Source organism: Antedon bifida, chromosome 1 (genome assembly GCF_963402885.1).
Source record: "Antedon bifida chromosome 1, ecAntBifi1.1, whole genome shotgun sequence".
In the NCBI taxonomy this organism is placed as follows: Eukaryota; Metazoa; Echinodermata; class Crinoidea; order Comatulida; family Antedonidae; genus Antedon; species Antedon bifida.
The window spans coordinates 14,922,146-14,945,208 of record NC_136226.1 but is presented as its reverse complement, the minus strand read 5'-3'; the positions used below and the strand labels follow the sequence as shown (position 1 = coordinate 14,945,208).

General features: G+C 33.5%; 2 protein-coding genes, 3 non-coding genes and 1 pseudogene across 7 annotated transcripts in view; 4 read left to right on the top strand and 2 right to left on the bottom strand.

The window, feature by feature from the left end:
- Positions 1-104: 104 nt before the first annotated feature.
- On the top strand, positions 105-8,765 carry LOC144843887 (large ribosomal subunit protein uL4A-like). The gene is made up of 8 exons (XM_078700822.1): positions 105-211; positions 5,747-5,924; positions 6,172-6,417; positions 6,667-6,791; positions 7,184-7,313; positions 7,563-7,719; positions 8,108-8,354; positions 8,548-8,765. Exons 1-8 carry the CDS (start codon positions 209-211, stop codon positions 8,650-8,652), a joined length of 1,191 nt encoding a protein of 396 aa, XP_078556948.1. The 5' UTR covers positions 105-208; the 3' UTR covers positions 8,653-8,765.
- LOC144854310 (small nucleolar RNA SNORD18) lies at positions 5,974-6,044 on the top strand. Its single transcript, XR_013614563.1, has one exon. It is a non-coding gene; the product is annotated as a small nucleolar RNA SNORD18 (small nucleolar RNA).
- LOC144854316 (small nucleolar RNA SNORD18) lies at positions 6,476-6,546 on the top strand. Its single transcript, XR_013614565.1, has one exon. It is a non-coding gene; the product is annotated as a small nucleolar RNA SNORD18 (small nucleolar RNA).
- Positions 6,827-6,897, top strand: LOC144854322 (small nucleolar RNA SNORD18). Its single transcript, XR_013614566.1, has one exon. It is a non-coding gene; the product is annotated as a small nucleolar RNA SNORD18 (small nucleolar RNA).
- A 299-nt stretch (positions 8,766-9,064) lies between the features above and the next one.
- The window catches only part of LOC144843682 (dynein axonemal heavy chain 6-like), a 34,805-nt gene continuing 20,806 nt past the window's right edge, over positions 9,065-23,063 (bottom strand). Inside the window, exons 39-70 of one of the 3 annotated variants that reach the window (XM_078700574.1) lie at positions 22,874-22,953; positions 22,456-22,687; positions 21,970-22,338; positions 21,657-21,811; positions 21,334-21,514; positions 20,928-21,163; positions 20,620-20,782; positions 20,336-20,418; positions 20,006-20,243; positions 19,579-19,881; positions 19,272-19,457; positions 18,813-18,985; positions 18,373-18,553; positions 18,058-18,237; positions 17,765-17,871; positions 17,440-17,566; positions 17,166-17,312; positions 16,883-17,068; positions 16,510-16,794; positions 15,981-16,221; positions 15,770-15,870; positions 15,538-15,642; positions 15,230-15,344; positions 14,992-15,113; positions 14,520-14,690; positions 14,054-14,140; positions 13,541-13,726; positions 13,214-13,274; positions 12,439-12,602; positions 12,203-12,229; positions 10,163-10,385; positions 9,065-9,794 (exon numbers count right to left, since the gene is read on the bottom strand). In XM_078700574.1, the coding sequence (XP_078556700.1) occupies positions 9,691-9,794; positions 10,163-10,385; positions 12,203-12,229; positions 12,439-12,602; positions 13,214-13,274; positions 13,541-13,726; positions 14,054-14,140; positions 14,520-14,690; positions 14,992-15,113; positions 15,230-15,344; positions 15,538-15,642; positions 15,770-15,870; positions 15,981-16,221; positions 16,510-16,794; positions 16,883-17,068; positions 17,166-17,312; positions 17,440-17,566; positions 17,765-17,871; positions 18,058-18,237; positions 18,373-18,553; positions 18,813-18,985; positions 19,272-19,457; positions 19,579-19,881; positions 20,006-20,243; positions 20,336-20,418; positions 20,620-20,782; positions 20,928-21,163; positions 21,334-21,514; positions 21,657-21,811; positions 21,970-22,338; positions 22,456-22,687; positions 22,874-22,953 (5,319 nt within the window). In that variant the 3' untranslated portion in view covers positions 9,065-9,690. Of the gene's footprint in view, positions 9,795-10,162; positions 10,386-11,880; positions 11,902-12,202; positions 12,230-12,438; positions 12,603-13,213; positions 13,275-13,540; positions 13,727-14,053; positions 14,141-14,519; positions 14,691-14,991; positions 15,114-15,229; positions 15,345-15,537; positions 15,643-15,769; positions 15,871-15,980; positions 16,222-16,509; positions 16,795-16,882; positions 17,069-17,165; positions 17,313-17,439; positions 17,567-17,764; positions 17,872-18,057; positions 18,238-18,372; positions 18,554-18,812; positions 18,986-19,271; positions 19,458-19,578; positions 19,882-20,005; positions 20,244-20,335; positions 20,419-20,619; positions 20,783-20,927; positions 21,164-21,333; positions 21,515-21,656; positions 21,812-21,969; positions 22,339-22,455; positions 22,688-22,873; positions 22,954-23,063 lie in introns of all 3 variants that reach the window. The other 2 variants (XM_078700581.1, XM_078700589.1) reach the window with 2 other exon arrangements.
- LOC144853839 (5S ribosomal RNA) lies at positions 11,504-11,621 on the bottom strand (annotated as a pseudogene).

The window sequence follows — 23,063 nt, the reverse complement described above, 5'->3', positions numbered from 1 at the left end:
CGTAAATGCAAAACATTAATATAGTTTGACAACAAATATTTATATTAGGTACATCGAAATTATTTTAAAACTATTTTTAACACTTTGTAAATTAACATAAAAATATTTTAATGCGTTACGTCACTGATTCTCTCCCTCGGATCTGCCTTTTTGGCCCACGAGTTTTGCAGGCGCTGCAGTTTTTATATAAAGAGCGAAAGAAATCGAAATGGTAAAGAATTTGTTATGTATAATTTATTTGTATATGCCTTAGAATGTTAAGTATATTATGAAGTAACGGAATATCGTTTTAAAATTATAAATAAATTGTTTCTACTACGTAAAATAGTATTTTAATTAAGCGGCCATCACTTCGGTCGCTCCCTTTAGTCGGTCGCGTTTATATGTTTTACTTGTAAATCAATATGCATGTGCGACCGAATCATCACATGCCAGAACGTGGCAACATTCGGCCGCGTCTATATTTTTTCTAAATATCAAGTTTTTAAAAATGAATTCATGTTTTAAAAAAAACTACAATATAGCCTAAGTTGCAGAAGAGAAAGATTTTTCTTGAATTTAAAATTAATTATGGCCAGCTGCCATAGGCTATGTCATACTAAAAAAAATACTACACTGTACTGACCTTGCCTAGCCTAGGCCTAGAGTATAGGTATGTGTGATGAAATTTCAAACTTGTCAAAACGGAATAAATTATACTTTTTACAATTCAGCACAAAATTGACTTTGAAAGAAAAAAAAAATAAAATAAAATCGGTCAATGCGTTGAATTTATATAATTTTTTATGTTAATTTTTTTAACAAGATTTTAAGAATAGGCATTTTCAGTGGTTATAATTGGTGGAAAAAGTGTGTGTGTTTCTTTAACAAGGTAAATCTCCAAAGAAATATTTAGGACCAACACTTTCACAGTCCCATCCCTTAATATTCAACATACCCGACCCCAACCACCCTCCCCACCTCCGGGGGAAAATATGTCCTTTATCTGTACTCCATTGTCCAGCATGTCATTTGAAAGCTTTTTAAGTAAAAAATAAAATGCTCCTCTTTATTTTGCAGAAATCAGCAAGATTTATTATACAATCTGAATAGAAACCAAGACAATACTATACTACTACAATATTGTATTAGTTATTACTTGATACTTTACCAATATAGTAATTTTATTTGTACATGAATCATTTATAAAAATAATAAAATCAAAAATGTTATAGTGCTAAATTGTTCATCTTCTCTTGCATTACATTTTTGGGTTACATTAATTTTTTTTATATTTTAATTGATCTAGATCCTCATTATTGTGTCTTTTAAATAATCAAATCCCCATCCATAAATAAAATCTAAAATCAACAGCCAATTCATAAGGTGATATTTTGAAATCCTTGCCATCTTCTTCATAAGTCAGTCTGTCCTGCCATTACAAAAGGCTTAAAAAAAAGAATAAAATTTACTTAAACCAACAGGAAAACACACTCAACATATAGGCCTAAAACTGAAAACATTTTTAAGTATATTACAAAGATAAACATTATTTATGTAGGAAATGGTTGAGAAACTACATGATTGAATTATCTACTAGCTAGGCTGAGTTCGAGGACAAGCGCGCCACCTGATTGGTCAAACTATAAAATTACTCCTCAGCTTACAAAATAATAGTTATTATTAGGGATGATGACGTCACATACACATGTCTGAATTTACAAGACATTTTCAATCTTAAAAAATAACTTTTTATCCTACTCATCAGAAATACCTAGTTCTAAATCTAAGTAATAGGCTATGGGGCATGGCCTTCTATCGTTTCATTTCGTGATCTCCTATCGGGGGGAGAATAAAATTGCTATGACAATTATAACAAAAATATAGATAACCTTAAACTGGCCGATCCCGCTTGTAAATTTTACGCGTCAACGAAATATGTTTGTTTTTATATGTATTTTATTGCGATAGAAGATTTTTGTAGGTCAGTACAGGTCGCACAATTGACCAATCAAAAAATTTTTCTTTTAACTCATGGAGTTGTGCAACAGAAACTGTCCAATCAGATTCCCTTACACAGCGGGATACGGCTACTAGACGATCGTAAACAAACATGTGTTGTTTTTCTGGAGCTGAGCAGGAAGATGTCATCTTCTGATGATAAAAAACGTTGTTATTGTCACAATACATCTAAGTCTGGGACAATATTAACATTCACAGAAACCAAATGGAAAACTTTTTTAATGTGTACAAAAATTTGGTGCAATCTAAGCGGCAATCAAAAGGAGTTTTGTAGCCGCAAATCCTTGACCTTGTGATGATATTGAGAGCTTACCAATATAGTATAGTTACCAATTCCTGGCGACGCTGGATGTCATAAAAAGATGCTATCAATATTTTACTGATCGTAGCAAACAAAGGCGAGCAAGAAAATATGAAATAGACAATGTTAATTCATCCAACAATGAAGAGGGTACATTTTTTTCCTTAATTTTTTAGGCCTAGTATTTGTTTTAGTGATAGGCCTACTACTAGTTCATATCTGCCTTGCTCGCCAAAATACTAAAAAAAGCCTGGCAGGTAGGCCTAGGTAGGTTGGCGGTGGGTAGTCTACAAAGTTTATTTTTTTAATATATATTAAGCCTACGTAGGCTAGGCCTGGTATATAATTTTTTTAAATATCTGGGCCAACATAAAATGAACCCATAATTACAATATGAATTAGGCCTAGCTTGGGGTGGCCCCAGTATTATTGTGTAGTGGATCTAGTTTGATGGTACCTCCATCTTGGGAAAAAACATTTGCATTTTATTCAATGTGGTAATGCATGCAAACCTTGGCAAGTAGCCTCAGGCAAGGACAGAATGGACCAACCTGATGCTTTATGTTGTTATTTGAGACATTATTTGAATTCTTGTACTGCAATATTAAATAGTGTATAGATGATACTGAACTGATTATATTATTATATTATTATATTTATTACACAAACATTTAGAATCATAAATATTAATTAGTATTCTTATTTTTTTACAGAAGAATTTCAAGGATTAGAATCAACAGAAGAGTCAACAGCAGAACCTGTTACTAAACGAAGGAGAATTCTGCGATCACATGTAGCAATTACACAAACAGCATAAAAAATGCTGAACGAAGTCATTAAAATATCAAAAGCCGAACAGCAAATTCCAAAACAGTGGAAAACATTTTTATCTGATAGCTACAACAAGGAACAGCTAATCAAGTTCTTCTTTCAGATATGGAGCATGTGTGAAGCAGATCACCTCAAAAGAATAAATGTATTCATAACTCATGGTACATTATGCCATTCTATTTCAGAATCAAATGGAAAAGTTCTAATCAAGAAGAGGCAGACACCAGAATGTTTCTGCATGCGAAGTATGCTGCAGACCATGGTGGTAAAGATATTGTTATAATCAGCCCTGACACTGATGTTTTTATTATTGGATTGACATTTTGCAAAAGTCTGCATGGCTCTCACCTATATTTCAATATTGGAAAAGATGCTAATCTCCGAACAATTCATCTGCAGTCTATTCAGGAACATATTTGAAATGATGTTTCAAATGCATTAATTGGACTACATTGCTTCACAGGATGCGATTCAGTCAGCGCTTTTTTTGGGAACGGTAAAGTCAAGGCAATGAAACTCGTAATGGAAAACTCCAATTTATGCATCTACCAGCGAACTTTCAGATGAATTACTTTGTGATCTAGAAACATTTGTATGTAGGCTGTATGGTCACAAGAACCAATCTGTCAATGAAGTAAGGTATGCAATGTTCTCAATGAATGTAAGAGCTGAAAATATGATTCCACCCAACAAAGATGCTTTATATAAACATTTCAGAGTGCCAATTATCAAGCTTTAATTCACAAAGCTAGTTTTATTCAACAACAAAATGCTCCATCTCCTGTTGGAAATGGGTGGAAGATGGCCGATAATAAACTCGTAATTGACTGGATTAAGAAACAACCTGCTCTACACAGCATTCTTAAAAATTGTCATCCTGCTCATGTAAAAAGTCAAAATGCAATGAAGAGGTTGCAAATGAAAAATGCTGTGTATCCTTAGGATTCTCTTGTACAGAATTATGCTCGTGCAAAAACTATAACAATTTTCAGATGTTTTTTAAATTGATGGAGAGGATAGCGATGATGAGGAAGAGGGAGATGAATTTGAGAAGAAAGAACTTTTTAGTATAGTTTAAGTGTAATTTATGGTTTACTTAATGTTCATTTTACTTGGTGTACATAGTTGTTATGTAATAGGCCTATAATTTGTAAATTTAGATTAAAGTATTTTGTAACTTAACTATTTTGTAACGCAACGGATGAACCATGAGAAAGTATAAAATAAAGAACCCATGAGATGATAAGCAATATTAAGACACAGGAGTATAATAAGAAACTTTCTACCTTAATGTTTAAATTTTTTCAAGACTTGGTGTACATGGTTGTTATGTAATAGGCCTATAATATGTAAATTTAGATTAAAGTATTTTGTAACTTAACTATTTTATAAACATAACGGATGAACCATGAGAAAGTATAAAGTAAAGAACCCATGAGATGATAAGCAAAATTAAAACACAGGAGTATTATAAGAAACTTTGCTTTAATAATTTCATTTATTTGTTACTAACTGATTATAATTGTTATGTTATGAATCCAATGAAAACAAAAAGTTGCAATAGGAGAGATAATATTAATAAATATTTTGTGACATCATAGTCATGAATTATAAAGATTGAAAAATGCATCTTCCTTTCAGTGTGCTTAGATAAATATTAATTAATGTTTACTAACAGATATATTTCTTACACGGACTGCAATATTAATCTCAAAATTATGATAAAAATATTGCATGTTAAATGTGAAGAAAGATATAAGTTATTCCAATGGAACGATTGTATTTTATCCAGTACTAACAGAAAATATACCAAATAGAGGGTGCTATTTCTATGTATTTCTTTATGTTGAGAAATTCGATTTTTTTACCCCTAAAATTACACTTATTGCGTAACTTTTGGAAGCGGGATCGGCTGAATTTGTGTTAACCTAATCATTAACTATAAACTGTGTGAATATCTTCCTCCCCCCCGTTAGAAGATCACGAAATTCGTTTTCTAGGCCTCTTTTTGGCTCATGCCCCATAGCCTATAATAAATAACATATAATGTTATGATTTGTAATAATATGTTTACTATATGTATAATATTTTTACGGAAAATAGTATTGAAATACATCCACACAATGGACAGAAATCCCTATTCATAACAATGCAATTTGACATTGTCGACCCAGGCCTAAAAACTGCTAAATGCCCCACAAATAAAAAAACACTTTCGCATGCATGGATTTTGATTAAACTTCGTCAAATGACACATTATAGTCTAAATATTATGGACCTTTGTCAAAAAATAATGGACCCACTTACTTTTTGTGAAAAAAATCCATTTTTTTGCAACCACAAAATTAAAACTCTTGTCACACCTGTTCAATCCCAGTTGAAGACTAACATCTGGTTGACATTTTGACACCAAAATCTTTAAGATTGACCAATCTAATCCAATTTAAAAATAGATACCGGGACACCCCTTTTTCCACTTGAGCAGTTTGTGAAACCATTTTCGTGGACAAAAAAAGTGGTGGTTTTGTGGTTTATCACACGTACCTACCTAGTAGGCCTATCCTAGAGGGATATGCAAGCTTTTTCAATTATGTAGTGCTTTCTTTTTCATAGGCGGTTGCTGCAGCACGTCCGCTTATTACAGTTTACAATGAGAAATGTGAAGCCAGTGGCAACAATGTAACATTACCCTCAGTTTTCACAGCCCCAATCAGACCTGACATTGTTAACTTTGTTAGCAGTAACATGCGCAAGAATACCCGTCAGGCTTATGCTGTCAGTGTCAAAGCAGGTAACACCAATTTTTTAATCATTTAATGCTATATATTGTTTACTTGGAATAGAAATGATGAGCCAACTTCTGGTCCGTGTTGCTGATTTCATGTGACGTTATTCAGGAAGTTCTGATCTATTAAAAACAATTCTGATAAATTTGTTTTTTTAATAAAAAATTTAATTTAAATTCTACTCTTTCCTAAAATGATTTAATCATGGCCTCCAGCATAATGACTACAATATTTGTTATTGTTTTTTTATAGGACATCAGACCAGTGCTGAATCTTGGGGTACTGGTCGTGCTGTTGCGAGAATCCCACGTGTTCGAGGTGGTGGAACGCACAGATCTGGGCAGGGTGCATTCGGAAACATGTGTCGTGGTGGGCGTATGTTTGCACCGACTAAGACATGGCGTCGCTGGCACCATCGCACCAACACCAACCAGAAACGATTTGCCATGTGCTCTGCATTAGCGGCCACCGCTATCCCAGCTTTGATCATGTCAAAAGGTAAGTTTGATATCATTGTTTAGAGAATCTAAAAATCTATAAGATATTATTTTTACAGAGTTTATGATGATTCAACTTCTGGTCCGTGTTTATGAATAACAATGATTTTTACCAAGAAGTACTGATCTCTGTTTAGTAGATAATAGTTTCCAATTCTATTTCACAAAACGTTTTGTAGTAGTATATCGATTTTATTGTTAAGTTGATAATTATAGTGTTTTTGATAATTGTTGCTTATTTTTCACTCAGGTCATCGCATTGAGCAAACCATTGAAGTACCTCTTGTTGTCAGCGACAAAGTTCAAGAGTACAAGAAAACTAAAGAAGCTGTAGTCTTCTTGAAAAGATTCAAGGCTTGGGATGACATCAAAAAGGTAAACATAATGACACATTTCAAAATTGAATGCAGAGTAGATGATGATTCAACTTCTGGTCCGTGTTTATGAATAACAATGATTTTTACCAAGAAGTACTGATCTCTGTTCTTTAAACCATTGAGGTTATATTTAGATAATAGTGAATTAAGCTCTGTCTACACTATCAAACTTTATTTGTCAAAAAAGTGTGATTTGCCCATATATGGACATGATGATGTCATATCAATACCATATTTGGGTACATCACACTTTTTGTCAACTAGTTTGATAGTGTAGACAGAACTTTAGAACGTCTGGATTGATTTAATTCAAGTTCAACCACCACTCACAAAATACTTATAAGAACACTTTTTATAGAATGTAACCGTAGTAAATTCCTAATTTTCAAGGTTTACAAGTCAAGGAGAATGCGTGCCGGCAAAGGTAAACTTAGAAACCGTCGTCATGTTCAACGTCAAGGTCCACTGGTTGTCTACGCCCAAGACAATGGCATCACAAGGTCATTCCGTAACATTCCTGGTAAGTAAATGGCCTTCCTGGTTCAGGAATGAAGTTTAATTTAAAAGTTTACAAAGAAATGTTATTTTATGTTTGACAGTTTATGATGATTCAACTTCTGGTCCGTGTTTATGAATAATAATGATTATTACCAAGAAGTACTGATCTCTGTCTAACTATTTTAGTTCATAAATGATATTTTTAAGTGCAGTACTTTATTTTGAAGAAAAGTTGGCTGATTTATGTGTTATATAAAAACAATCTGTACAGGTATTACCCTCTTGAATGTAAACAAGTTGAATCTGATGAAGATTGCTCCTGGTGGTCATGTTGGCCGGTTTTGCATTTGGACCGAGAGTGCTTTCCGCAAGTTGAATGAAATCTATGGTACATACAAGAAATCTTCAACTGAAAAGACCAACTACAAGTAAGTTGCCTTGCCTTTTTACCCATGGTTTTGGGTTCAAATCCTACTTGCAGTTTTCACAAATATTCTCCCTCTTCTTTTGTGTTAATGTAATCACTACATTTGATTCAGTATTTAAACATAGCTCAAAATTTCATACCAAATGACATAATGTTTTTTCAAGACCCAAGCAATTTGTCCATATTAAACACTTAAAAAAATACAGATATGCAGAGTAGATGATGATTCAACTTCTGGTCCGTGTTTATGAATAACGATGATTTTTACCAAGAAGTACTGATCTCTGTTTTTTATTATTTATCTCGCTTGTTTATAAAAGTAGTGTTTTTATTTTGAGTTACTATATATCAAGTGGTTACAAGGGTATCTAATTGATTATTTTCTTTAGTCTTCCAATGGGAAAAATGGTGAACACTGATTTAACCCGTCTGCTGAGAAGTGACGAGATTAAGAAACAGTTGAGACCAGCCAACCGCAACGCCAACAAGCGCAAGGTGCACAAGAAGAACCCATTGAAGAACGTTCGTGTCATGTTTAAACTGAACCCATACGCTCAGACTCAGAAACGTGTTGCCAAGCTGCTTGAAATACGTAATACTGAAAAGAAACAGCAGTTAAAGAACAAGAAGTTGGGAGTAAGTACAGCTTTTTAATGAAGAAATTTACCTTAGTATCTATGGGCTATACAACCAATGCGGGGCCTATTTATGTTTGTGTTTAGCCTAGCTTCTAGTATCTATGGGCTATACAACCAATGCTAGGCCTATTTATGTTTGTGTTTAGCCTAGATTCTTTCCTAGATTAATCATAATCTTTGTTTGATTTCAGATAAGTCAGCCTGAGGGAAAGGGAAAGAAACCAGCTGCTAAGACAGCCAAGGGCAAAGGAAAGGACAAGGGCAAGTCAGGAAAGGCCAAAAGTGGCAAGAAATAAGTAAACAGTAGTATAATGAAATACTATATAAACTGTCACCAATAGATAGTACAATAAGTACTATAAGACTGAATCCTAATATAAACAAATAAAATACCACATGTGAAAGAGTACATGTTGTTGGGTCGTTTCATTTAGTTTCACTAATTTGTACATCGAATATTAACACCTTCGGCCCGACATCTTTGTCTGCTAGTACACTATTAGCATTATACACCTTAATATACTCTAATCTTGGACAAATAGCTATTGCATGTTTGAATTAAATATAATAGGGGCTAATAATTGGTTGCTAACTTCCAGTAATGGAGACCTATATCTAAAATCATTGGATGAAAGTGGAGCAATTGTAAAAGTATCTATTAAAGTTCTTTACAATGATAGACAAAATAATCAAGACAATCCATTACATCTTCATTAAACTTTAATTTTAACATACTTAAACGACAACTTTATAAAATAGAATATATTATATAATATGGACGAATTATAAATTTTTTGGAAATTCTGGATGGAATCATAGATACTTTAATTTACAATAAATGCATATTTTTAACTAAATATTCACTGGACGTATAATTAATTTATCTTTTAAATTTGTTATGGACATTCTTATATAATCACAGCAATCAACTTGCACAATACACTGACTCAGGACTGTGTATACTAAAACATAAAGTTAGTGAACATCCCAATTTACCTTAATAATTTTATAGTTTTTACAAGCATATATTTATATCCTATTTACATAAAACAAAATGTATCTTAATGGTATATTTAAAGACATCTTAGTTTTTTAAAAAACAAAATTTCTTTGATCCTGGAATCAGAAATTAAATAGTAGAAATCAAAAATGTAAAAATACCTTTAATATTATTAATTTGGTTTTGGGGTGAGTTTATACGGGAGGACAAAATTGGACTATATATGGCCTATACATGTGAAAATTACTCCAAACCTGGAGGTTGGATTATACTTGAGCAAGTACAGAAAGCATTGATATCCTCCATTTTGTTTCAGAAATGTAGTCTTTGTGATTTATTCATTAAGTTGACAAAGAAGTGCAGAGCCCTTAGAGATCCAATAGTCCTGTGGTTGGTCAGATGGTAGGTGAACAGACACAACAAAGTTTGTAGAATGACCTGCGAAAAACAAACAATACAACATACTTAAAATACAACAGTCTTCAATAAATTATGACAACTTTAAAGAGTTCAGTGAATATTAACTGTGCCGTAGCTATGAAAATTAAAGTTGTGTGGGCCATGGGGTTGTCAAAAGCTCCTGCCAAAAAGTGGTCAGGTTGAAACCTTACCATCGGTACTGATGGCTACGGCCCCTACAAAGAGTAACCTAATTCAATAAACATCATCGCTATTATATGGTTTGAAGGTAAAGTTTGCAGTACACCACAAATATTTAGTTCTGAAAAGAACTGTTTCTCAATTGTAAATATATGTGGTGTACCGCAAACTTTATGTAAATCATAGCTATTTTCACCATAAGTTACCTGTGGTTGACAGAGTTCCAGCCCTCAATCCTGTCTTGTACAGTGGACAAATATAATCTGTAGGCTTGGGTTCACAATTCATTTCTGGCTCCATTTTCATCACTGGTAGAGGTGGATTCATTTGGCCAGCATAGCTGTCGGCTAACAACATCTTCTCATCATCCCATCGGGACGCATCCATATACAATCCATGCACTAATACACCGTTTTCCAAATTTGGCAGCTAATTGTAAAAAGAACATTTGCATAATAGTAATAATAATAGTCTCTAAAAGTACTTAATTTAGCCATTAAATGTATGTGTAAATGTTAATTGGGATAATTTTTCAAATTGGTACTGTAAATAAAATGTAAGTAATACACAATTTGATTTCAGTGTTTCATATTAAAAATCATAAAACTTCCTCACAATCTGTGTGAAAATACCTTCTCAACCGTGACGAGTTGTAAACAATCATAATTAGCATATGCATAATGCGTACTCGTGGTTTGAAATCTTTGTTTACTTTCGCTCGTGACGATTTTCCAGACGAAATGTAATCAAACTAATTTACCTGTTAATTACGTAATCTTGTTGCTTTTGGCTCGAATTTTCAACTTAAAGTGAATAACTTTAATATTACTTTGATATGGCCAATTTAAATTTAGAATATTTTGACCTTCATTTTTTTGTGTTTCAAGGGACAATACATCTTTAAAATTAATAAATCAGTTGAAGTTGAATAATAAATAAAAAGATGGAGATGTATTAAAAAATAATAAAAGCAATAATTAATTCAAAAGTATATAACATCATTTATTAGTAATTTTAGTTTAAGTTAAAAAAGCGAAATTTTGTATTATTGAGTTACCAAGAAGAAATAATATACATTAATAAAATGAAACTCATATAATTACAATAAAAACAGTGTTAATAATGGAATAAACTTTGCACACATTGTTAGACTATCAAATATATAAAATGTATTAGATATAAGTAAAAAAGATTTTAAAACAAGTATGCGAAACTTTATAAACAGTAATGTGTAAGATCAATGCTAAACCAACAATGCTTTACTGGCAGTCCATACCAACTAGTCATTTGTTATCCTTATTGCTATTTCAGGGTACATTCTTAGTGACTAACATTTCTCTTTTTTAAATGTTTATGGCCGACGTCTGTCGCAAACGACAATGTCAAAAATGTTACATTCATCTGAATGATCAAGGGCTTCTCTCGTCCAGTGCTCACCTTGACCAGAGGAAAGGCATGGGCCAATAAGTCTGAGGCAGAAATTTGATGCAGGGGCTGCTATAAGAGTCAGCAGTGCTGATTTCAAATTCCTAATGGGACCCCAGCTCCATATACAGCACCCGATATTCCCAGATGGTCTCCAATCCAAGCTCTAACCAGGCCCAACGTTGCTTAACTTTGGTGATCTGACGAGAACCAGTGTTTCAACATGGTAAAGCCGTATCATTTTTAAATACAAGTTATATACTGTATATATTGCCATACATTGTAGTACCATTCCTTTCTATGGTACATTCATTTTCAGCTATGTGAATCATACTAAGCATTCTATTTTTCAGCCTATACTCTTATATAAAAGTTCTCATTGCTTTGAAAAGAGTACTTTAGCCAAATTGGATATATTAGTGGTAAGACACACAATTGCATTTTTCAAAATCACAAATAAGTGCATTTTTTTCACACAACAATTTACTGCACTACTTACATCACCATCTGAAGTTGTTTTCTGTAATTTTACATCACAAGAAGACAAAGAACAATAGGACAAGAACATTTCAATAAAAACTTTAAATGAACATGTAAATATGTGGGACACAAAATGGGACTTTATCCCTTACTGGGTGTAATTGTTTTGACTTGAAATTGAAAAAGATCATTTCTATTTTGAACATATAATTAGTCAAATATCAAAAACAATTACATAAACATAATAAAGTTTGAACATAAATGAAAAACAAATTTGAATTCTTGATTCTAAAAACTAAACAAAATTGGATAAATGTTAACTCTTTGTAAACAATTCTTACATCATTCTTGATACAGCTGCACGTTATCTATATAGTTGTAAAATATATCAAAGTTGAAAAGAATAATAATGAGCAATAAAAGATGACATATTGGGATCTAAAAAAAGAATTGACTCTATTTAATGTCATTAGCAGATGGAAGTACAACCTATCCCAAGCTTAGGCACCTTATAAAAACCTAAATTTCATTTTTTCAAGTATGTCATAATCACAAATGTTCCAGATATTGTACTCACCTCTTTATCGGCATCTAATGACTGTCCAAACGTAAGCTGTTCCATCTGTGCCGCAACATCTGCTTGGTGGCGATATATAGGTAGGACCTCAAAGCGGAACGTCAATTGATCAATTGGGTAGTCATACTTTCTTGCATGATTCTGAAGAGTTCCAGTCAGAAAACCTAAAAAAATAAAATAAAATGTGATCCTCATAATATTAAGGCCAATTTACACAGACAAGCTGCTGTAACGGTAAGTGGTAAAAAACTGTGTAGCTTGTCCCATGTAGAATCTGATCTATCCTGAGCAAGCTTCAACTGCCCCTCAGCTCCGCGTTTTGTGTAAATGGTCATAAGAAATAACAATGTTCTTTTTTTTGTTTACTGTTGCCGTTCGTCTGTGTAAATTGGCTATTATAGTATACTATTGTTATAAATGTCACAATTCCAATGCAAATAATGATAATCATAATGAATATCGTCACCTTCATTGTCATGATGTATACTATCATTATCAAAAGTACTATTATGAAGCTTTCAATTTGCAGACCTATGTAGGACATAGGTAATAGGTAATTTGTCCAAGTTCGTTTTCAAGCTAATGCCATCGTCTAGACCTGGAGTCAACCAAATTGGGTCCTATGCAAAAATTGCAAGGTACAGTATGTGAATAGTACCTCCATATGTCCTACCAAAATCAAAAGCTCCCTATTATAATATTTATTGACATCACTATTCTTATCATCATCATCATCACTAAATCATTATTTATTTGTCATCATCTCAAATTATACCTTGGGGAAAGAAGAATCCTGACAGCCAGAATGACTTGGGAGAACCATGCTCAATCCAATGCTAAAAAGAGAAAAATACTTATTAGTTATTCACTAATACAGTAGAACACATATTAAGGTCCTTCAGGACCCAACAAACTGTCCCCTTAATAGTGGTGTTTTCATAGTTTTGAAACATATATTACTCCTTGTGTGTTTTTACCATAAAGTGTCCCCTTGATAGGAGAGTGTCCCAAAGAAAGGGTTCTACTGAAATCAAAAAGCTACATTTAAACAAGCAAAATGGAACAAATATTACAATGGTCAACAAAATGAGATTCGACTTACCCCAATAAATCCACACCTAAGCTCCAGATCTTTGACCCAAGAAGCTAGAGGTTTGAGTGATGGGTATGCTGCATTTGACCACATATCTGGTACATGGTTATTAAGAAAACTATGGTAAACAGCTTCTAGTTCTTCGGACATCACTACTAATCCTTTGATAGCTTTCTGAATGGTTCTTAACGAGTTCTAAAAAAGTTTTTTTTTTAAATAAAAAAATATACATACACATCAGGTCCTAAACTTTACAGTATTACTATTAGTAATGTCACCACTGATGAAGTTAAGTAGGTTAAGAAGTGATTTATCTCTGACTGGACCAAACACATTCTTCTTAATTCTGTTACAATTTTATATATTTAATTTAAATTAAATAAATCTACCAATTTTACCACCTATTCATGGGACTCAATTTATTTTAATTGAGTGACAGTTCTCATTTCAAATTATGAAATACAAAGATAAAATAATATAATATGTTACAGAAGAGGCCAAGTCAGCGGAACATAGGCTTACCTTTATGACTTTCAGGAGACTATTAAACCTATCCACTTCCTGACATAGAACTGTGGTTAAAGAGTTTATGCGTCCCTTGCTGTCAGTCTAAATATCAAACAATAATTAATAAGAAGCTATAAAACAGTGTACTTAGAGTATCAGAGTTCACTATCAACGAAATGATTGATTTTTTATGGCAAAATTACATTCAAGTTAAATTACAAAAATCTATAGATTCTATATACAGAAACAAGGTTGATTTCATTTTGTTTCTCTCACTAGCTTTCATCCCACGAGTCTGAACTCACATGAAAACTACTCACCGATTTAGATCACCTTATTGCTAACCCCATTTTTTAGCATTGCCAAATACAGCAGAAAAATGTAATTCTTTTCATTTAGTAGTTTGATTGGTGTTGAAGAACAAATTGATGTGGGGGAAAATCAAAAGAACAATGTTTGTTGAAATTAAAAGCATTATTACCTTAAACATCTCTTGATTGGCAATTTCAATATCCAACTTTTCTGGTAGCTTTCCTAAAATGTTTTCTGCAAGTTCATATACAATATCGTCATTCGTTTTGCCACTACCTCCAGAAGCCAGGCGAGGCTGCACTTCCAATATGGTATCAATCATTGACTTTGTTTCTTGTTTCTAAGATATTATGGATGTAATATAAAAACAATTAATTTGTAAAAAACAAATGATGAATTAAAATGATAAATAATGATGGAAAATAAATATCAGAGTAAGTACTACTACTAAATGTAGAAATACAACCTGTCCATTTAGAACAATTAAATAAACTAATTAGAAAATGTAATATGGATAGAAGAAGGTAAAATGTCTTTGGAAATACTGTAATAAATTATTCATAGGGTAGAAACGAATATGGATAAAACCATTATCTGTATAGGGGAGTATTCAAGAAGTACTTCAGGAATGGAACACTAACCTGAAATGCAATGTTTGCATTTTCATGCATAGCAAATATCTCTGGTTCATCAATTATTGGCAGATCTTCTATGTACTGCCGGTATTCTTGCAAAGTATCTTTGTCTGGGCAAAAGTAGATACCTGAACGAAAATGTTACACTATTTTCAATTTGTACATGATAATTACAAAACATGAATATACCAGATTAATTAATTTTAATAACGTTGAAAAATTGTTTTATTTATAAAAGAATCACCTGAATCTGAAAACTTGTAATCTTCATTTAGAATTTGTGGTGAGAAGAATCTTTTAAGTATCGTTCTCAAACATCTCTGATCCCAGGCATCTGTTACACGGCCACCATATGTAATCTAGAGAAAAAAAAAAATAAAAAAAAAAAAATACAGTATCCTCTAGTATAATCCCAACACATAATTGGGCCGACTTTGGTGGTGGGATTATACCTGGGAAAACCCTGGTTCAGGAAAAAAACTTGCTAGGGAGAGGCCTACATCCAGAGCAAAAGTCAATACTGGGACTATACCCAGCATATTGGAACAATACCTCTCCTGTGATGTACTGAAGAGCATCCCATGGAATCTCTCCATCATCTAAGAACATCTTAAGGTTTTCCAAGGCACACATTCTGTCGCTGTCATTAAATTCATACTAAAAAATAAAGAAAATGTATTTTTCAATTTAACTATTAAATACATTTACTAATTTTCAAAATATTAACAATTGATTACTCATATTTTTCATTTATATTGTACTACACTTTATATATTGTAAATACCTTGATGTTCCAACCAAGTGGACCAAATTTCTTTCTTTCTTGTATAATGGCATGGAACAAACAAACACCAAAGATCATCTTACGCCATTTGATACCAAGAACTGGGAAAGAGAAGATCATGACATGATTGATAATTGAAGCTTAGTAGCAACACTAGTTAAAACCTTCAATTCAAACCTAGTAAAATCAATGCAATCGTTATAAAACTTACTGTGTTCTTCAAAATGAGTTGGAGTCAACTCAAAGAAAGCCCTGCGGATATTAGCCCTCAGGCCCTTTGGAGGCTCGTTGGTGACCTTTACACTGTTCTGAAGCACAGAAACTGGAAAAACCTTTGTAGGCATAGAGCTGAGGAACAGTCGGAAGTCTGCATGGATTTCTGCACCAGGCTCTCCCATTTCTTTTATGATTTCTTCCATGCTCAACATCCAAGATGCAGCCAAATGGCAATTCTATTGTAATAAAGGTTATAGATATTTAGAATACAGTCATCATCTAAAGATCTGTCTCAATATGTCAGTATTATATTCCATGCAAATCAACTTTTTGTTTCATTTAACTACTTCTTCTAGTTTGACAAAAAAGTGTGATGTGCTCATATATGGGCAAATCACACTTTTTTATCACATAAAGTTTGATAGTGTAGACAGAGCTTAAGCAAAGTAGAGTGCTTAGTGTTCCAGTGCTCATGGCACATACTCCAGATTGAGTAAGTTTTAGTAAAACCATTTATTTGTTACCTGAAGAAATATCCAGTCACCATTCTTAACTGCAGCTTCCATCATTTTCTCTGCAACTGGTCCCTGACCCTGGCCAAGAGAGATCGCTTGAATTCTATCCAAGTAGTTCTTCTCTCGTGCAAACCTCTGGAATGCTGCCATAGGATCTGATCCGGTACTAAGCACAAACACCAGTGGTGTTGATGGCGTCATGTCTTGATAAAGTGTACCAAGATCAATAGGAGGGTTCTCAACAAAGCGTTTGCCCAAGTTCTCGCTCACAAAATCAGTCACAGCAAATACAACCTGAAAACATGTTGACATTTTGTTAATTACATGAAAAATAGTTCATAGACAAAAACAAATTATAAATATATAGGCCTATATGACATACCTTTTCTTCCATAAAAGCTTTAACCATCATCAACCTCTGGAAACTTGTTAAGCGTTCATTCCAATGACCTTTAACCTTTCCATCATCAACAGGTTGAGCAGCTTGTTCTCCATCTAACTCTTGTGGTGGGACATATGGTGGTGGTACTGGACCATACATAGCCCATTTCTCAGGATTCACTCGAACCTTGGACAAAGTTAACAAAATATGTAATTTTACATGTGAAATGTTTGGTTTTTACAAAATAAAATGGAAAATAATTTGATTTAATTGAAGGCTGTACCTGTAATCGACCCATGCTGCAAGATACTGGTGTTGCAAGAACATCACGGGATAAGCCCTTAAAAGCTGGTACATTTTGATCAAGATCACCACAGGTTTTCCATGTTGCATCTGTCAACCATGGAATGTCTGGCTTTGCCTTTTCATCCTATGAAATCAAGTTTAGTACATCAGTATTGGGAGATATACGTCACAATGTGTTGTTATGTATGTTTAAATTTGCATAAGGTTTTGGAAATTTCTCAAAGTTGTTTAGAAGAGAACAAGTCACATACCTGACCAATGGCTGCAGCCCCCCTTAAAAAGAAGTTCCACTCCAGATCAGTAATCTTACCATCCAGACGCATGATATCTCCACACAGCATGAATGAGTACACAAGTTTATGAACTTCAAATAATCCACTTTAACAAAAAGAATAAAACCTGTTATACTTAATTGTTCCATCCTTGTTGGTTCTGAACTTGATTCTTTAGTACACTACTGTAAATAACTTTATCCTAGCCTTTAATAATAGTACATACCAACCAATGGTATGAACCAATGATATGAAATTTTAAAAAAAAGGGGGAATTATATCTAAAAACAGGACCGATACATACCGTGAAACATTTGAATAGACTGCTATTGTTGTCTGCTTTAGAAGGATTTCCAGTCGTTTTGTAAGGTCATCACTTTTTTCACTGTTTTCAATGCAAGTATTAAACAACTAAAAAATAAATAGTCAATTTTGTTATTATACAGTAGTGTAGTGAAAATACATAATATAGAAAAGAAAAAACATAAAATATGAAATTCTTGATTAATTTATTAAGTTACTACCACAATAGAAGTATAATAATAATATTTCACCTATGTAAACAGTTATTATTTATTTTAAAATCAAATTACTCACATTCTTGAAGTATTTGAGTGAGAATTGATACATAGGATCAATTTCAGCCAATGATGCCACAACAAAGTACATCACAGAGCCACGTGAAGCAACACCACGATATTTCTCACGTGCCAATGAGATTTTCTCTTCTGTCGATTCGGCTTCTTTCAAACGGTTTGTGATTACTCCTGAAGTAACCTTTAAATAAATAGATAATGGAATGTTTAATTTTTTTGTTGTTCCCCGTTGTAATTCAATTTAGCTTTAGCTAAGAACAGTGACAAGTGTTACAATGTTTTTACAATAAAAGTTTATAATAATACAAATCCTTACCTTTGATTCATTTAATGTATTTATCAGCTCTTCATTGTCAAGAATATTTCCCTCAGACTCAAACAACAATTTCAATATTCTGTCTTCAATCGCTTTCAGTTGATTACGATCAGAATTTATACGAACTATCAACTGACTTCTCTGCTCCTCTAGGTCAGGTCGCTCTAGTCTCACAACATCACTTAAGAAATAATTACATAGCATTTAATAATACACATATAATTATTGTTTGTAAGATTGACTGTTAAGAGACAGGAGGCTAGGCCAATAAAAGAGTATGAGTATACAATTGTAGAACACACTTTGTCTGCACTATGAAACTAGTTTGACTAAAAAAATGTGATGTGCCCAAATATGGTAGTAATACGAAATCGTGTCCATATATGGACATTTTTTTGTCACATAAAGTTTGATAGTGTAGACAGAGATTAAGAATTTACCTCAAAAGTTGATCTTCCAGTCCTGACTTGGTTACTGTGAAGTTAATAATAGTAACTTTGATGCAAACTTCTGGCAGATAATGTGGGTTTGCCATCTTGGTTGTCATGTAAAACTTGAAGTTCTTATCATAATCTATGTCACTATCTCCCAGCCTTATCAGAAGGCGACCACCCTAAAAAGGGAAAGAAGAAATTACCTTTTTAAATTCAAGAGACTAAGATTTGATATGTTGTATGTTATCTGTATGTGTGTCAGTTCTTGTTTTGTGAGTTGTATACTGGGTTCTCTGGGAGAACAGTATATGAAAAGGTCACCCAGTAAAAAGAAAAGATACAAAGTTAAAAAAATATTTTAGTCATAAATGGAAATCAGATATATCCAGGTAGGCACTCATGAAATAGAATTATAAGAATATTGAGATGATTTTCAATCTGTTTGAGATGAAATATATAACGTACTTGCATAAACGTCTGTTTAAGGAGAATTGGTTCAAGAGCAGGATCCAAAGATTCACCTAGTTCCTCAAGAAGAACTGGCAAACCAATGCGAATGGCTGTTTCTAAAGTGCGTAGAAAATCCTTGTCTGTTAGCTTAATGACCTTAAGACCATTGCGAGACTCACGATTTCTTATCCAACGGTTTGCCTGCAAGGTAATAGTAATTGAAATAGTTGATGAAGATGATCTTAAGCTCTGTCTGTGTTACATTGACGAAGAAAGACACTTTTCATAAAAATCTGAGTTTTGTAGTTATAAAAGTAGTCACCTGATCTTGTGGATCTATCATCAAGGGCCAACGCCTGCCTCTTGTCACTAAGACAGCATTTTCCGTTGACACCGTATCTCTAGGAAGTCCATCAGCGTTCCACTGCCTGATCTCAAAAGGATCTGCAAGGATCTTGATTAGACTGAAGTCTTCACTGATAGGTATTTCAAGCTCTTTACATCTTAACATCCAGCGATCTACAAGCTCCTGTCTGAAGGAGCTGGTGAAGGCTCCGTAGTAGGCCACACATGCAGCTGCTACAAAAACATTGCCTGCAACATTGCCAATCTGCATCTCAAAATCCTATGAGATGAAACAAATCAAACGTTCACACAAACTCGTAACCTTAATGGTTGATAAAATTTATAGAATAAATCTTCACACTTAAAGCGTTTTGTTCTAAACCAGCTTTAGATTTATAACATACCTTAACACTCTCCTCCCATCTAATTTGTTCATCTCCCAGAGCAGTAGTTAACTTTCCAGCCCGTTTCAATCTAGCACTAGTCTGAGCCATGTTCCTTTTCAATGATTCCTTCTCATTAACACTGGCTTCATAAGAGGCCTGAAGCTCAGCTATCTTGCTTTCTACCTCAGCTAGCTTGTCCTGTTTCTCTTTCAACACTGCCATAGTATTACTTAACTCTTCCTCTGCTTCTCTCAACCTGTAGGGCAATTTGAACCCATAATGTTTTGACTTTTAAAAATAATCTTATTGATTTTTTATACTAAAAACCAATTGAAAATGAGATCCCACCTTTTCTTTTTAGGTTCTACAGTTCTAAACACCTTGGCATACAGATCCATAGCTCTCACCCACATACACATTGACTTGCAAGCCTTAAAAATGGAATGTAAAAGTGATTGTTATCCTCAAGCAATGTTGTAGTTGAGCATAGCATCCTATTTTGGCAATTTTATACTACCTAAATGGCAGACACAGAATACACAGAAAGGTCAAAGTGTGTGAAAAGAATCTTACAAAATATCTAATGATACAAACAGATTAATTCTACTATTAAAAGTAAAAGCAGTACATACTTTAGATGTTTTCTCAACAATTTCTGGAACAAATTTTGGGTTCTCAATGTACTTTTTTAGTTTCTTTAACAAAGAATCGGCAATGTTGTCTTTATCATATTCCATAAGTTTCTTCAGGAAGGTTGGATCACCTAGCAACTGTTTTGCGCTTGCCCAATCAGGTCTGACAAATAAAAACAATAATGAAACTTTGTTAAATACAGTTTGAAATTGGAGACCTGCGTACAAAATTTGGTGAAAATTAAATTATCCAAAATTAGAAGTGGGATTATAATTGAGTATTGGATTACACACTTTATTATACTCACTTCACTTGCAGGACAATGCAAACAGCTTCCATTACAGTCATAACAAGATCAGGTGGTTTACTAAACACTTTCAACTCTGCAATGTCACTCTTGTCCAGTGAGTCAAGAGCCTTTTGAGCAGCATCAAGAGCAGGCAGGGCTTCATCAAGATCTCTCTGAGCATCTTCTGCAATGGCTTGTGTCTCTTCTGCTTTCACTTTTGCCACTGCTTCATCCTCCAATACTACTTTACGTACCTAGTGATAAACAAAATAACTTTGTGTTCACATGCTCCTATTAACCGGACCCTTTTGATACTCACTACAGTGTCCCCTATTAGGGGTTTCTGTTAAATAGGAGTTGTATTAATAATTTTACAAGCAAACAATAAAAAGAAATGCAGAATTTTCATTCATTATAAATTTACTTCATCAGCTTTTTCTTGATCCACTGCCAACTTTTCCATCAGAATTTCTGTATCAGCAGATTTCTTTTTTAACTCTGGTTCCAGTGCAGTGAGTGTGACCTCCATTTCAGCTACTAGGTCATTTGTCTCAAGTAACTTTGTCAGGCCATTTTTCACACGGTCTCGTGCATTGACTAGTTGCCTATAAAAAGAATATACTTTGAGATCCTTTTTTGACATAAATGTTTTTTGCTTATTTTAGCTAACTATGATAAAAAGGTCCTATTAAGAGTTTTCAGTAGATAACTGTATAAAACAAAGATTGGTTCAAATTGTTGACATACTTCCGTTTAGCATCCAGCATACTAAGATAAAGGTTAATAAGTTCAAGATAGCTTGTGGGTGTTGTGTAATAGCGTCGACGAAGCTCAGCATAGTAACGTTCTGCAATGGTGCTTACACTGGTGTGAATCTCAACACACATGTTGGATATCTTTTCCTGTAAAGTAAAAAAATGTCAAATTCAGAAATTTAAAATGAATGAAGTTCTCATGAGTTAAAAAAAACTTGAGGAAAGACAACATTATGTTAACATTTAACTAAGAACTTCAGCATTTCAAGGTTAAAAATAACAATGAGACAGCCATACAGTCTTACCTTCATTTCATCAGCTCCAAGATTTTCATGTTCAAAGAAGTTAGTAGCCACAGACAAAAGGGCTTCTTCTGGCCATTCCGTGAACCAATCAATTGTGCAACAGTTGACAAGTGATGGAAACATTCTGCACCGCGAACGGAAGGAATCACCCACAGGACTCATGCAAAGCACGATGTGAAGGTTCCTACGAACTTGATTGATGAAGTATGTGTAGATTTCATCACGATTGCCTTCTGGAATTCCAGCTTCTTTCGCTGCGGGTCGAGTTCCAATAATTACTCGTTCATATTCATCAGGTTCAAATAAGTTGGGAACTTCTCCGGAATTTAATATGTTGTTTATGTCTTCAAGAAACTCCTCTACAACAATCTAATCAGAACAAATTAAAATAATTTGATTAATTGAAAGATTTCAGTTTTTCACATTATCATCTATTCTTTAATATCGTGTAAAAATATGCTATACAAATATAGTTTAAAAATTCACCTGTGTATCTGTGAAAAGAAAGACAGTGTTCTTATTCTGAACACCTGCAAGCATATACAATTGTTTAAGGTCTTCATGGAAGGACTGGTAGTTGTAGCCTCTACTCAATTCAATTTGAAAACATTGGTAACCACAGATATGTGATGCCAAACGGGTCAGAGATTGCTTTCCTGTACCACCGACACCAACCAGTAGAGCATTTCCTCTTTCTTGGCGGATCATGCGGACAATCCTATGAGAAAATGCAATGAATTTAAGACAGGAGTATAAGACTAACTACCTACTGTTTTAAATGTATAAGATAATATATACGATGTTTACTCTGAGACGAAGCCAACCTCCCAAACATGTTGAAGTTTGTGGGGTGGGCCTATATCCAAGTCAACCACTATAAAAATAAGCAAATGTCTTTTGTTACCTGGCAACATGCATCATTGCATCCAAGAAAAACACTAGTTTCATTTCCTTAGAAGAACTCATGTTATAATCATCAAGGTACTGAAATTTGAGGAAAAATGAAAGTTATCATTACATAATCTAAATCTAAACTTCATAGCATATTTCACTAATTAAATTTCAATCATTTGATCACCAGATATGTTTGATAA